This window comes from Mesoplodon bidens (genome assembly GCF_964165515.1).
Source record: "Mesoplodon bidens genome assembly, chromosome: 5".
Classification (NCBI taxonomy): Eukaryota; Metazoa; Chordata; class Mammalia; order Artiodactyla; family Ziphiidae; genus Mesoplodon; species Mesoplodon bidens.
Genome location: NC_138161.1, coordinates 88,631,796 through 88,645,475, shown reverse-complemented (window position 1 = coordinate 88,645,475; position 13,680 = coordinate 88,631,796). Strand labels below are relative to the sequence as shown.

The 13,680-nt window shown below is 39.7% G+C and overlaps 1 protein-coding gene across 4 annotated transcripts in view; it reads right to left on the bottom strand.

Annotated features, from left to right (window-relative positions):
- The window catches only part of FNDC3B (fibronectin type III domain containing 3B), a gene marked incomplete at its 3' end in the record, with an annotated part of 350,833 nt that overhangs the window by 273,103 nt on the left and 64,050 nt on the right, over nucleotides 1–13,680 (bottom strand). For all 4 annotated transcript variants that reach the window (XM_081235889.1, XM_081235892.1, XM_081235891.1 and 1 more), the window contains exon 2: nucleotides 9,309–9,447. In XM_081235889.1, coding sequence (XP_081092015.1) covers nucleotides 9,309–9,419 — 111 coding nt within the window. In that variant the 5' untranslated portion in view covers nucleotides 9,420–9,447. The remainder of the gene's footprint in view (nucleotides 1–9,308; nucleotides 9,448–13,680) is intronic.

Below are 13,680 nucleotides of genomic sequence, written 5' to 3'. Positions count from 1 at the left end.
TAGAGTCTGCCAACATGAAACAATTATGTATAAGCAAAACATATGTCTTAACACATTCTGGTTGGAGAATAGTCCCATCTTTTCTTCCTCTGTGTGTGTGTGTGTGCATATGTTATTTTTACTGCACTATAAGACACATCAATGGCTATCATATCACATTCAAGATGACAAATATACATTTTCCAAAAAATAATAATAATAATTTGAGATTGGAAATCTACTATCAAATTTAATCTTATTCAAAGAGAAAGTCAATATAGAAATGACTTAAATAAAAATGTCTCGTCTAGGTAGTACCAGGGAAATTTTACTGAAATAGAATAAAATAATTCTGTTTCAATAAGTACCTAACGAAAACTCAATTCTTGGAGACTGTAAAAAAAGATTGTAAACACAAGTATTTGCATCTCTATCCCCTGGAATGCTGATACCTTGCATCTCTGTTTAATGTCCCCTAACTAGTGTATAAACAGTAAAACCAAGGCGCCTGGTCTTTTCTTCTGCCCTTCTTACTCTTTGAGGAGTGCTCAGTGTGGCACTGATTGGAGATTCAAATACTGTTCACTGAAAAGCAGAGGCCAAAACAACCAATACCTGTGTCCTAAGTTGTAAGACATATAATTGAAACCCTTCTACAAAGCTATACTAACCATAGTCCACACTAGTTCATTTTACAAGTCATAAGTAGAAAAGTAAGAGACTTAAAATCACTTCATCAGTATGATACACAATGAATGTGCCTGAAAAATCTTAAGTATTTTTGCTATATTTAAAACCCAATATGTGTAAGCACGAGAGGAAATTTCAAAGGTAAAAAAAGTTAACAATTCCCAGGTTGCAAGTTCAGATGACCACAGAGCCCAGGCAGGTCTGGAAATTGAGTGAAGTGGACAAGGTGGGGCCTGAGGACGACACTCCCCATCCAAAGCGGGCAGCTGCTACTTTGTGCCAGTCAATTGCTGCCAGCCGAGTTATCAGATTTTCTGGGTTTTCAACATAAACAGAAAGATCCAGAATTTTGTGTCAATCTTCCCATTTTTAAAGGTTGGCACCTAATTATTTTTTGTTAACTATAAAGTTTTTTTTTTAATGCCTATATGACAAATGCAATAGGTAGCCAGTTTTCAGGCCCTGGTTTAGATGACTTAGATTTGTTCATTTCATTTATCCTTTATCCACTCTGAAGGACTTACTGAATGCTACCCTCAGACACCAGGCACAGTGTGAACAAGAGACACATAGCCCCTGCTCCCCTGGAGTCTAGAGTGCAACCAGACAGTCAAACATTGCAATAAGTTGAAAACAATCATAATGTGAAAACCACCATAGCGTTTTAAATTGCTGTTATTTTGCAGTGCAACCTTGCCACGCCTGTGTTTTTCCTTAATCCTCTCCTTTTTGAAGGCAGCTCCCATTTGAAGGATACTGACTGCATCTTGTATCTTATTATTATTGCCTTTGGCTAATGAAATTCTGAAGTGTCTCTCAACCCAGACAGCTGAGAGCTGTCATAATTATATGTCATGTGTCATAATTATTGTGAGTGCCACATATAACACCACCCTCTGCATGGCATCAACATTTTCCTTTATGAGACAGAGATTATGCATAGGCTATGCCTTTTCGGAAGCCTTTGTAGGGAGGAGAATTGGCAAACCTAAGGCAGAGAGGATTGTAAAATCAAACCACAGACCTGGATAAACTCACTCCACTTTTTTACAGTTAAAAGGAAGCCCTCAGAAACGGGGCTGGCTGCCTGTGCTGCTGGAAAGCAGCTTTGGTGAAGGGGTACTCAGGATCTGCACGTCTGCAGAATCAGTAATTGTGAGGAATAGACATCAAGAGGCCACGGGTGGGGCTTCCCTGGTGGCGCAGTGGTTAAGAATCTGCCTGCCAACACAGTAGACACAGGTTCGAGCCCTGGTCTGGGAGGATCCCACATGCCGCGGAGCAACTAAGCCCGTGCGCCACAACTACCGAGCCTGCGCTCTAGGGGCTGCGAGCCACAACTACTGAGCCCGCGCCCCTAGAGCCCGCCAACACAGCCAAAAATAAAAATAAATAAATTCATAAAAAAGAGGCCACGGGTGGGTCACCAGGCTGGATGCATCACAGGACAGACAGATTCTCTAGAAAGAATACTAAAGAGCAAAAAAAGTTTCCAGAAAAGAGATTTAGATACGGTCTGCTTGTGGTGCCACTAATATTAGCTCCTCATTGACTATACTATCCCTACACAGTATTTACATTTCATAAAACAGAAACTGATTACATGATATGCAAAGCTTGAATAACTTCCAGCAAGGTCTCAGTTCAGGCTCAGCCTCCCCACAGACACCTTTCCCTGCCTGGTCTGTTTTCCTGCCCGCCTATCCCATTCCCTGATCCACCCCTCCTCTGCGCTCCCAAGGCACTGATACACTCTGCAATCCAAGCACTTCTCCTGTGGTTCTACACATGTGTAAATACAGCCTTTTTTTCTTTCTTTCTTTCTTTTTTTTTGGTAAACCACATTTTGCTCCCTAACTACACTGCTCATTCCTTTAGGGCAAAAACAGTGTCTTATTCAGGTCTGTGTCAACAACACCTAATACAGCCCTGCACAGAAGACGTATGACAAGTGCTTATTAAAATGAACAAATCTATTATTCAGTCACTCCTTAATTCAGTCATAAATCTTATCGTCTCACTCCTTCTTTCTACCCCAGTCTCAAAGAAGAGAGCTGACAATCTTGACACAACAGACCTTATAAGTTCGAGTAGTAGAGAGCATGCGGACAGCAGTTTGCAATAATAATTTTCTTTAGATATTTGCACAAGTTACACATTTCTCATATATTGTGATGTTGAAGAGTCTGACCAAAACTGAGCTTCCCCATACTTGGTTTCCCAAACCCAACATTTGACCAGCCTAACTTTTCCTACTTTCTAGCTCAAGCCCCAGCTTCTAAATAGGATTCTGTCATAAAAGGAGATGTTATCTAATATTATTCAGCAATAATATTTTAACAGCCAGTCCCATTCTCATTTGAATATCCTTCTTTTTCCTGGGCAAGGCTCTTAAGAGCCATTTATTCATTTTTCTACACTATACTGACTGTTAACCTCTTTTTGGGTCCCCCTGACACAGTGGCCGTCAGTATGCTTGAAGAGCAAACCTGTGTGGTGAGAGGATCTGAACTACTGAATGCAAGAAGGGAGCCGTCAGGGGAAAAGTTATTAAGAAGATATCAACCAGAACAGAGAAGGTCACTGGATTAGCAGGAGAAGTACATTTGCTGTAAAAGACGTGCTGATGACGAGCACCATCTGAACGTGGAAAGTTTTAATGTGTTTAATGTGCTGTCTGGAAATGTGTACTCAAAAGAATGATCCAGGAAAACTCTGGCTGTGTATTCTGTCTAGGGAAACAAAGGCTTTCAGAAAGAAGAAACAAAAGGGGAAAAAAAACCTCACTCCCAATAAAATGACGTGCTAAATGCTGATCAACCAAAACAGGCTAAAGTTAAGACAACTGGACACAACTGAGGTAACTTTAACCTCCTGCCTTCCAGGCTATCCCGGAAACAGTTTTCTGTTTGCATTTAAGGAGATCTACTTCCTGAAGAAGAGGCATTAAGTATACTCATTAGCAATTAATATTCAGGAAGCTTAAAAGAAAAAAGAAAAGCAAGACATAAGAAATAAAAAATGGCAAAACATTTGCTAGGTGCTCTCTGTGTGCTAAATGCTAGTCAGAACAGAGGCGCCTAACTCTCTCCCCACCCCACTGACCTAATAAATACGTATGTGAGAAGTGTCACTAAGAATATAAAGTGGCATACCACCGTCGTGTAGGTTATAAGTGTCACAGATTAAATTAGCAAATCAGTAAATTCTAGGTGAACACTCTGCTCTTAACCTAATAGTTTCTTTAACTGGTGGCTGCTCTAATTCCTCTTCAGAGATTACTGAAATATTAAACCAATAGAACAAGTTGGAAATTGGGCTGATGCTTACTCTTTCATGCTCAAAACTAGCTGCTACTTCTTAAAATCTCTAAGATGTGCTAAAAGTACTTAACAAAGATAGTTAAATTAATACACCATTAGGTTCTAAAATGTTTCAGAACATCAGGTTCTGAAATGTAACGTACGAAATGCCAATATTTTGATTACTGAAGGGCATTCACTGTAATTTATACAGCCACACACAAAAGCTCAGGTGGAAACATGACTTTTATAACTCAAGAATAGTATGTGGTTAGGCATATTAAGGGAAGCAAACTTTATTTAGCTATGTTGATCTATTTAAAGGTAGAAGAAATTATAGTGAGAGAAGCAGAAGTATTTTATTTAGAAAACAAGAGTTAAGAATAAAGCTGTTCAATTTCACTCCTAAGTATATATGAGAGAAATGAAAACACACATCAACACAAAAATTTGTATACAAACATTCATAGTAGCATTGTTCATAATAGCCAAAAAGAGTAGAAGTAATCCAAATGTCCATCAACTGATGAATGGATAAATAAAATGTAGTATTATTCATAAACTATAATATTATTTGGCAATAAAAAAGGTATGAAGTACAAGCAGACCTCATTTTATTGAGCTTTTTTGCTTTATTGTGCTTTGTAGATAATTGTGTTTTACAAATTGGTTTAACATGGCAACTCTGTGTGGAGTAAGTCTATCAGTGCCATTTTTCCAATAGTATTTGCTCACTTCCTATCTCTGTGTCACATGTTGGTAGTTCTTGCAAAATTTCAAACTTTTTCACTATTATTATACTTGTTATGGTGATCTGCAATCAGTGATCTTTGATGTTACTATTACAAAAAGATTACGACTCACTGTAGGCTCAGACGGTTAGCATTTTTTAGCAATCAAATATTTTTAAATTAAGGTATGTACAATTTTTTAGACACGCTATTGCACACTTAAGAGACTACAGTATAGTGTAAACAGAACTTTTACATGCACTGAGAAATCAAAAAATTCACGTGACTCACTGTATTGCAATATTCACTTTACTGCGGTGGCTTGGAACTGAACCCACAGTATCTCCGAGGTATGCCTATACTGATACGTGCTACAACATGGACGAACCTTAAAAACATTATGCTAAGTGAGAGAAGGCAGACATAGAAGACCACATTTTGTATGATTTCATTTATATGAATGTCCATAATGGGCAAATTATCTACAGAGACAGAAAGTAGATGAGTGGTTGCCTAGGAATAGGGGAGAGAAGGGAATGGAGAGTGACTGCTAAAGGGTTTCTTTTCAGGGTGATAAAAATGTTCTAAGATTCATGGTAGTCTTGGTGGCACAATTCTGTGAATATAATCAATTTCGTCGAATTGTATACTTGAAATAAGTGAATTACATGGCATGTGGATTATATCTCAATAATGCTGTTAAGTAAGTTCCTTCTATCCACCTTGTGTATTTGTTATTGTTATTCTTGTTCATTTCTTAGTTAATGAGGACAGCTTTTCATTTTAAGAAAAGAATGATCCTTTTCCTGCTACCTACATAAAATGACAAAACAAGGTTTCAAACTTAACATGACTTCAGATAATGAAAATTAACAGTGTTTCTTATTTAGAGAGCCAGAACAGAGCAGAGAATCTTGCCAAGAACCCGTCCTAATTAAATCCAGAAACCAACAGGACAGAAATCAGGAGGATGAAGGCTGTGGGGACTGAAGAGCTTTCTCCTAACTGTGGTGGTTCTTTTGCATATATAGAAATAATTAGAATGTCCTCAGCACAGCTGCAATGTATTAAGAGTTGTAAACACATACAAGGTAAGCTTCACCTACACACTCCTAACAGAAATGTAGAGGCAGAGCCTATAGCCAGAGGGCCCCTCTCTTCAACGGTATAATTTGGGAAGTGGCTCAAGTGCCTCTCCCTTAAAACGTCACTCCAGGGGTCTGCCGGGACAGTGCCTGCAATGTCCATCATTGAAGTCACCCCAGTGCCTCCAAATGGTCCTTGTTAAAAAGAAAAAGTATTGCCTCAAGGGACAGCATAGTCAAAGCCTCCTGATCCTTTCACACAAACTCACCTGAGCATCACACCACACATGCTCTAAGAGCAAGCAGCAAACAACAGCAGGCACCCGGACAAGCACTCAAAACTCTTGCAGTTCCTGACTCTTGGATCCTCACTCCTGGTCCTTGTCCTTTTTGGTGACCCCCCTATCCCTCCCCCTCCCCCACCTCCTCTCTGGCCTTAGCCCAGGTTCCACACACAGACCCTGGGGATTCTACCACACTTAAGTCTGCCAAAACTAAATGTTAGGACCCAAAGGAAAAAGTGATGGCTTGAGTGAATGAGGGAGACACAGAATGGGGACTCTGGGGGCATAAAGAGGCAAAAAGAAGTGTCAGGCACATAGGCCACTGCCTCAGCTGAGCCACAGTGACAACATCAAGGCATGATAAATCTTGGGCCGTTCCTGCTGAGAGGAATATTTCAAACGCACTCTGCCCAGTTAACAACTGTGCCCCATTAAGGGAAATTTAGGGTTAATGCCAGTCAACAGCTTGGCCCACATAACCTAAATGCCTAAATGTCAATGCTTCCAGCACAATCAAACATATTTGCGAATTAGAAAGACTGAAACATTTCCTTCCGATCAGATTTGTTTAGAGTAAGTGTACCCTAGTCTGAGAAAGCTCAATGTTTGTGATTGTTTATAAAACAGATTAATTAACAAATCTTCCCATTTCTTGGATTTATAGAAACCTTCTCAGGTGAAATCAAAATGTGATTTTATTAACCAAAATTATTAAGCAGCTTCTACTTAAGAGCTGAGGTAGATATACAGAGTAGGAAATACCACAAGGCCTTCTGAGGAAATCCAGTCTTTTCAGTCACTGGTCATTTCTGGGAGCAAAGGAGTTTACTTCTGAAGAAAAAACTGGAAAATTCTAAGGGCTCTGTATGCTGGCTTATAAAACTACAAAAGGCTACTCTATGCAAAATGAATTATAGAAATGAGGGAGAAATCAAAACACAAAAATGGTGCACAGCTACATGGATGGGTGGTCTCAGGTCTCCCAGGTACATATGCAAAGTGGAACCAGGTGACAACATCTGAGAGACCTGCATTGTTTTCCAAGTTTAGTCATATTTGAATACCTTGTCCCTGCTTTTTTTTTTTTTTTTTTTTTGGCTTCACCATGAGGCATGTGGGATCTTAGTTCCCCAACCAGTGATCGAACCCGTACCCCCTGCAGTGGAAGCGCCGAGTCTTAACCAGTGGACCGCCAGGGAAGTCCCAACTTGCCCTTTTTTTTATTGTTTTAATTAGTGAAAATAAAGGAGACCAAACACCGCATCTTGAAACTATTCATGGCACTTTGAGACCTTCCCGTGAGTGGCCGGAGCAGGGCAGTGGGAGGATGATGGAGAGAGGCAAGCTCTAACCGCAGAAGGTGGACTGGCCATGGTACTGCGCTCAGATTTTATCTCAGGCAGACAGGACAGCTCTGAGCAGGGCAGTGACATGGTACATTTATGTTTTTAGCAGACTGCTGTGTGGCAAATGCTTTCTGGTAGAGCAAAAGTAAAAGCAGCGAGACCAGTGAGAAGAACTGTCCTACCCTGGTGAGAGGTGTTGGCTTACAGTCCAGGAGTGGTCATGGAAATGAAGTGGACATGGCAAAGTATGGTTTCAGCAATGTTCCTGAGATACGGCCAACAGGACTTGCTGACAGATTGGAATAGAAAGATGACAAGAAACAAGTGGAGACTCTGGAGATGAAGAGTAATAGAGGCAAGGAAGCAGAGGCTCTATTTAGAGAAGCACTGCTGTAAAGGGGAGCAGAGATACAAGATGGTAACTGGGAGAATGTGGAGTCAAGGGAGGGAGCTTGTTTCTGTTGGGTGGACGAGGGGTATAGCTATTTGTGCGTTTAAGATAAAAGATACTACAATAGATGGGTGGAAATGAGCCAAGAGAGAGAATCAGGAGTCAGGAAGAGAGATACTTGCATCAGTGGCAAGAAGGGAAGAAATTTATTCAACTGACATTTATTGAGCACCTATTAGATATTCTTTGTTCTTAAGAGGTTCACAGTCTATTGCAGGAGAAAGTAATATATATAAACTATTAAGCAGCAAAGCAATATCCAACAGAGGTATATACAAAGTATTAATGTACCATGATGGATAAAGAGTGTTAATGTACTATGACAGATGGGGGGTGGGGAAGAGCAACATACTGACATCAAATAAATGGCCAATTAACTTCTCTGAATTATTAATATATTTTGCATAAATATTTTTCAAGCAATTGTTCCCAATTCTACTTTTGATAAAATGAAGTCTTCTACTTTTGTGCTTCTAAAGAGCTACTACACAAGTATAAAAAATGGCATTTATTTAGTAAAAGACTGAGGGAACCCAGTTTTAGTAGTCAATTAAAAATTTAAATAATGTTATCAGAGACAATACTTGTCTCTAATAATTTTTAAAGTTTTACTTACCATTTAAATTTTTTCCCAAGTGCTACAGGAATGAGCTCAGGAATAACTTTTCAACTCTGTAATGTTAAGTAACTAGTGGCAAAGGAGTTTTTACAGAAAACAAGTACCATCATTTTCTGGGCAGCAGGCTCTACATTTGGAAGGACTGCTCCAGGAGCCAGGGTGGGTTCACACAGACCTGTGCCTCTTGTCGGGGTCATTCACCCCCTGTGTGAGATAAAAACCTGATCCACCCTCTGGGCATCCTGCTTGGGCCATCCTGCTCTGACCAATCAGGCAAACCAGTCAAGCACAATATATGACCTGAGCAAACAGTATTTTATTCCAAAGACTTGTACATCTTTTCAAAATGATTCATTTCAAAAATCAGACATTTGTTTTTGATGCTTCAAGAATACCAACTGGATTAGGTAAAGTTTGCTGTTCTCAAAAACTACAACTTCTGATATTTTAAATCATATAGTAATTCTACAACAAAAACACTTGACCTCTAGAGAACTACAAAGGTTCAAAATCACAGATCTTGAATCTCAAAATAAAACAATTTCTGGGTTAGCAGACTTCCCTGGCGGTCCTGTGGTTAAGACTTCGCCTTCCAAGGCAGGGGGCGCAGGTTCAATCCCCGGTTGGGGAGCTATGACCCCCACATGCCTTTTAGCCAAAAAACCAAAACAGAAAACAGAAGCAGTATTGTAACAAATTCAATAAAGACTTTAAAAATGGTCCACATCAAAAAAAAAAAGCTTAAAAAAATAAAAACAATTTCTGGGTTAATGTTTCCTACTTAGACAAGTTGACTTAAATTTCCTTCTTAGTGCACCTACCTGCTGAGCTGCATCTCCATTCACCAAGTGAGGCATCATGGCTACCTCTCCGTTCAGCAATGGTGGCAGTTCCAGAGGGATCTGGTCGGTCATCATCATTGTGACATACATTCATGGAGAATTTCCCTCAACTGGCTTCCTGCAAGAAAATCACCATTTTTTTGAAAAGGACTCAAGACCAAAAAAATTCACCTGTAACAAGTCAGTAATTTAAGTGCACCGTCAAGAGGTCAGACGAAACTCAAATTCTTCTAATCACAGTATTGTATTAAAAGGGGTGAAGCAAAACCCAGGAAATAGCCTGAATTAGGAGACCACAAACCTGAGTCTCTAAGCAGCCAAGTGAACACAACCTCTAGTTCCTCAGTTTCATTATTTAGCTATAAATTTTAAAAACTTATGCATAATAGTAAGCCCCCTAACCCCAGGGATCTTCCTCAGAAGAAAATGAGATAACAATTTGAGAGGCTAAAAGTGTCAAACGAACACTGATCATATCATTATCTTTAAGGTAATTCCAGAAAATAAGGCCAAAGAGAATGAGCTATAAGGAAAGTTTTCCTCAAAAAAAAAAAAAAGCAGTTAACAAAGCAAATAAGCAAAGGTTAACTGCCTACACTGCAGTTGTTGCGATTTCTGACCTTGCCATTAAATTGGTAATTAATCATGTTCTAATTATTTCTCTCCCGTCACCTCCTTGAATTGGATTTAACCTGTTGCATATTTACAGCTTTATCACTTCTGAATGTCTTGAGTTTTCCTGTACTTGACAGTACCCATGGCACCTTGTACGGAGTAAGGCATAATGGCACATTCCATTGTTTCCACAGAATAAACGATTTTCATCCAGGTATTCAAAACAACGCCAAGCCCACTTTCATTCCATAATGGTACTTAACACCAACATCTAGCTTTTCAATATAACAGCAGGAAAACAATGAATTCCTATTCAGAATTATAATGTTCCTTAAGAAGTATTTACATATCCTTCAATCATGTCTAAAATTTTTGTCACAAAACGTTTAACAGCATGGACAAAGAAGAATAAACAAACACAGACGCACACTATTTTAAGTCAGTTCAGAAAGAAACTGCCATGTGGTTCATTTTAAATTTTTTCTCATTCATAACAAAGTCCCCCAAAATTTCAAATTCAAGAGGATTTGGTAAATGAACCCTTTAATACTCAATATCCAAATCAGGCAAAACAGTGGGGCAAATCCTTTAATGATTATCTCTAATTTGTCTCAGGTGTGACAAATAAAATATTTCTTCTCATTCTTAAAACCTCCATTCTGAATGTTAAATATATCTCCCTCCCCCAAATCCCACCCAAAAGATACTCCTTCCCTGGGAGTATCAAATGATGCATAAAAGCCACCCAAGAGATTATAAACTTTATTTTTAATCGGTAAAATTTTACACTGTTCATTATAACCCCATTTGGAGAAACTAATTATTTTAAGCACCAAACAACAAAGTCTTGTCCCAACTAGGGAAGCACATTCTATAATAACAGGTCTTATAATGCAGTGTTAACAGTACCATCATGCTGTTTTATGAGGCAATTACTCAGTTCCTAAGCAAATAAAAGTACAAAACTCAAAGCCCAGTAGTTTCTCCTAATGTAGGAAACAGATTCTTCCACAATAGAATTAACCAAGATAACTTCCACTGACACTATCATGGCATCAACTGTTTGATTTTGAGTACTACTAATGGAGTACTGATGTCCATTTCAGTTTTATTTCAAATATACTTAACCCTACTAGTACATGAAGAAAGAATGGCTAGTTTTCCTCAGATTGATATTACACGGGCCTATTTCTTAAGCGTAATGTTTTATTTAATGTTTCTTCAACGTGCAGGTTGGATAACCAGGCTACTAATTTACATTAAGGGTCTGAGGATAAAGCATCTGGGGGAAAGAAGCACTCCACACTCACTTCCACTTTTTCTCACCCCTCTGCAGGGAAGAGCCCCAAGGCACTTGCTGGTGGGGTTATGGAGATTGTGGCTCCGTCCTCTCCCCTCTCCTCTGCTAAAGTAGTGAGCACCAAAGCCCTCTCCCGGTGGGGGACAGTCCTGGTCATCTCACAGACAAGCATAAGGATAGAAACTGGTCTTTTTTCATCCTGTGCACGCAGGTACTGGTAGGAGGACATAATTGTGATCTAGTATAAAATTTAGGCATTCCTGGCCACCCATCCCTAATACCAAAGAATGTCTCAACTCCCAACATTATGTCTAACACTGACAATTCCAATTTAAGAAACCTTCTGGTTGGCGTAGTAATAAACAATGGGACTTGCTATCATCAAAACACAGCAATCCAGCCCCACTAGCTGGCACTCTTAAGCACAGGTGTCAAGTCCAAACTGGGCAGTTCAACTCCAGGTTCTGCAAGTGTGGGATAAAAGGACAGAGCCCCTCCCCAGTTCCATGAAAGTCTTATAAATCTACGATGAAGGAGGGTGGGAGCCAACAGAGAGCTGCAAAAACCCCCAAAGAAACCAAGTCCACTGGCACAAAGAGATAATTGTACTTGCTTTTGAAAATCGTACAGGCAACTTTGAGCAATGCAGCTATTCGATACAGAGAAAGATGCCTGAATCCTGTATTTCTTTTCTACTGGTTGATGGATTATTCGCCTCACAGATGTGCAGTGGTTGTTGCAGATTACTGAGAGGGGAACAAGGGAGGGGAAGACGGGGAACTGTGCATAAAAAAATCAACTACTTGTACAGTCAACTCAGCATACAGTGGGAACATATAAACGTCGTACACTCCTAGGGCCTCAACTCAACCATGCAACAACCGTACCTTTAATCATGGAGAAAAATGGAAGAATAAAATGAAGCCACAGAGCCACACTGCTCATAAGCAAAGTTGTTAACCCTCTTTACCCTAGGCTACCAGCTTGCTAAAATCCAAGGCTTACTTTCTAATGCCCAAGAGTTTCACCAAAGGTAAACCACATTTTATCCTGCCTGCAATACAAGGTAAGAGACTGATCTAGAAGGGGTGGTTCACGCAGCCAACAATGTTTAAAACCCCCTTTCTACACTCCATGCACATACACAGGATATGTTCATTTGCCTGGAATTCAAGGGACATGTAGAAAAAGCAATAAGTTACCTCTAGGTAAGATAATGCCCAGCTACTTTAACAAGGCAATTGTCTGCCAACCAGTCCTTAAATTATCATAGAACACCAACAATTTAGTGCCGTGGGCTTGGACAAGAGAAAAGGCAGGAGGAAGAATTATAAAAGAATGAAAACCATAGATGCAAAACATAAAACAGGGTACAAAGTAGTATTTACTATGGTTATTACCATATTTTTGGTTATTCCCTGGTGATGGGGACGGGTGTCGGGTAGCAGGAGGTAATGACTTTTCCAAATACAAATGGAAAGTCAAATGTTCAAGTTGTAAATTGGGGAAACCACTCAGCCCTAACCATTGACATTTGAAGAAGGTTAAGTCAGGCCAAGAGACTTGGGAAGGCTTGCCATGCATCAATCATTTAATGGTGACAGCTCCCCCAAAAGTGAGTCTCCTCTATTTTGGCCAATAACCCAGACAAAACTACACATGTACTCAACTTAAACACCTTAAGAGGTGCTTAAGCCTCAGCACCACTGTCTTGAGTAGACCTGGAGAATGTGACATGCCTAAGAAAGCTGACCGAACTTGAACTTTTCAAATGGAATTTTAAAAATGAACCCATGAATGTGGAAGGCTTACTATTCAAACAGTTAACTTTAAGGACCAAAAACTTTATTTGCAATAATTGTGGATGGAAATTATACATTTTCTTACTTCATTATAGGGCAGTATGGCCATAACTTTATTTTTTCTTAGGGATGTAGAGTCATTGTTTACAATACTGTGTTCAGTCACAAGGTGACGTACTAGGGAGTTACTAAGCATTCTGACCTTACATACTCAGAGAAATTCACCCCTACTTTGAGTTCTTATGTTTAAATTCTATGGGTTTTTTTTTTCTCTCTTCCTCATTAGGCTGTACCACAAACCACACCTCCTCAAATCTGAGAAACATATCCTAAATTTGCCGTCTTATATCTTCCTTGGGCTGGGAAGCCAGGTGGTTAGTTATACACACATAGAGGAGTGGTCTCTGGGGTCTCAGAAGCTCCCCTCTGTGCCCTGCACCATCCTCCTTGACCACGTGCTGATTACCAGCTCTGAGGGAAGCTGAGTGAGCCAGATGTGTGATCTCTGGATAACTGAGCTGTAACTGTTTTTCGTGTCAGTCAGAAAGTCTCATGAGAAATCACCCTGACAAAACCCTCGTTATCCTGGTCTGGGTTCCTTCTCCCTTGGACAGATGTGCATCTGAGCTGGCCA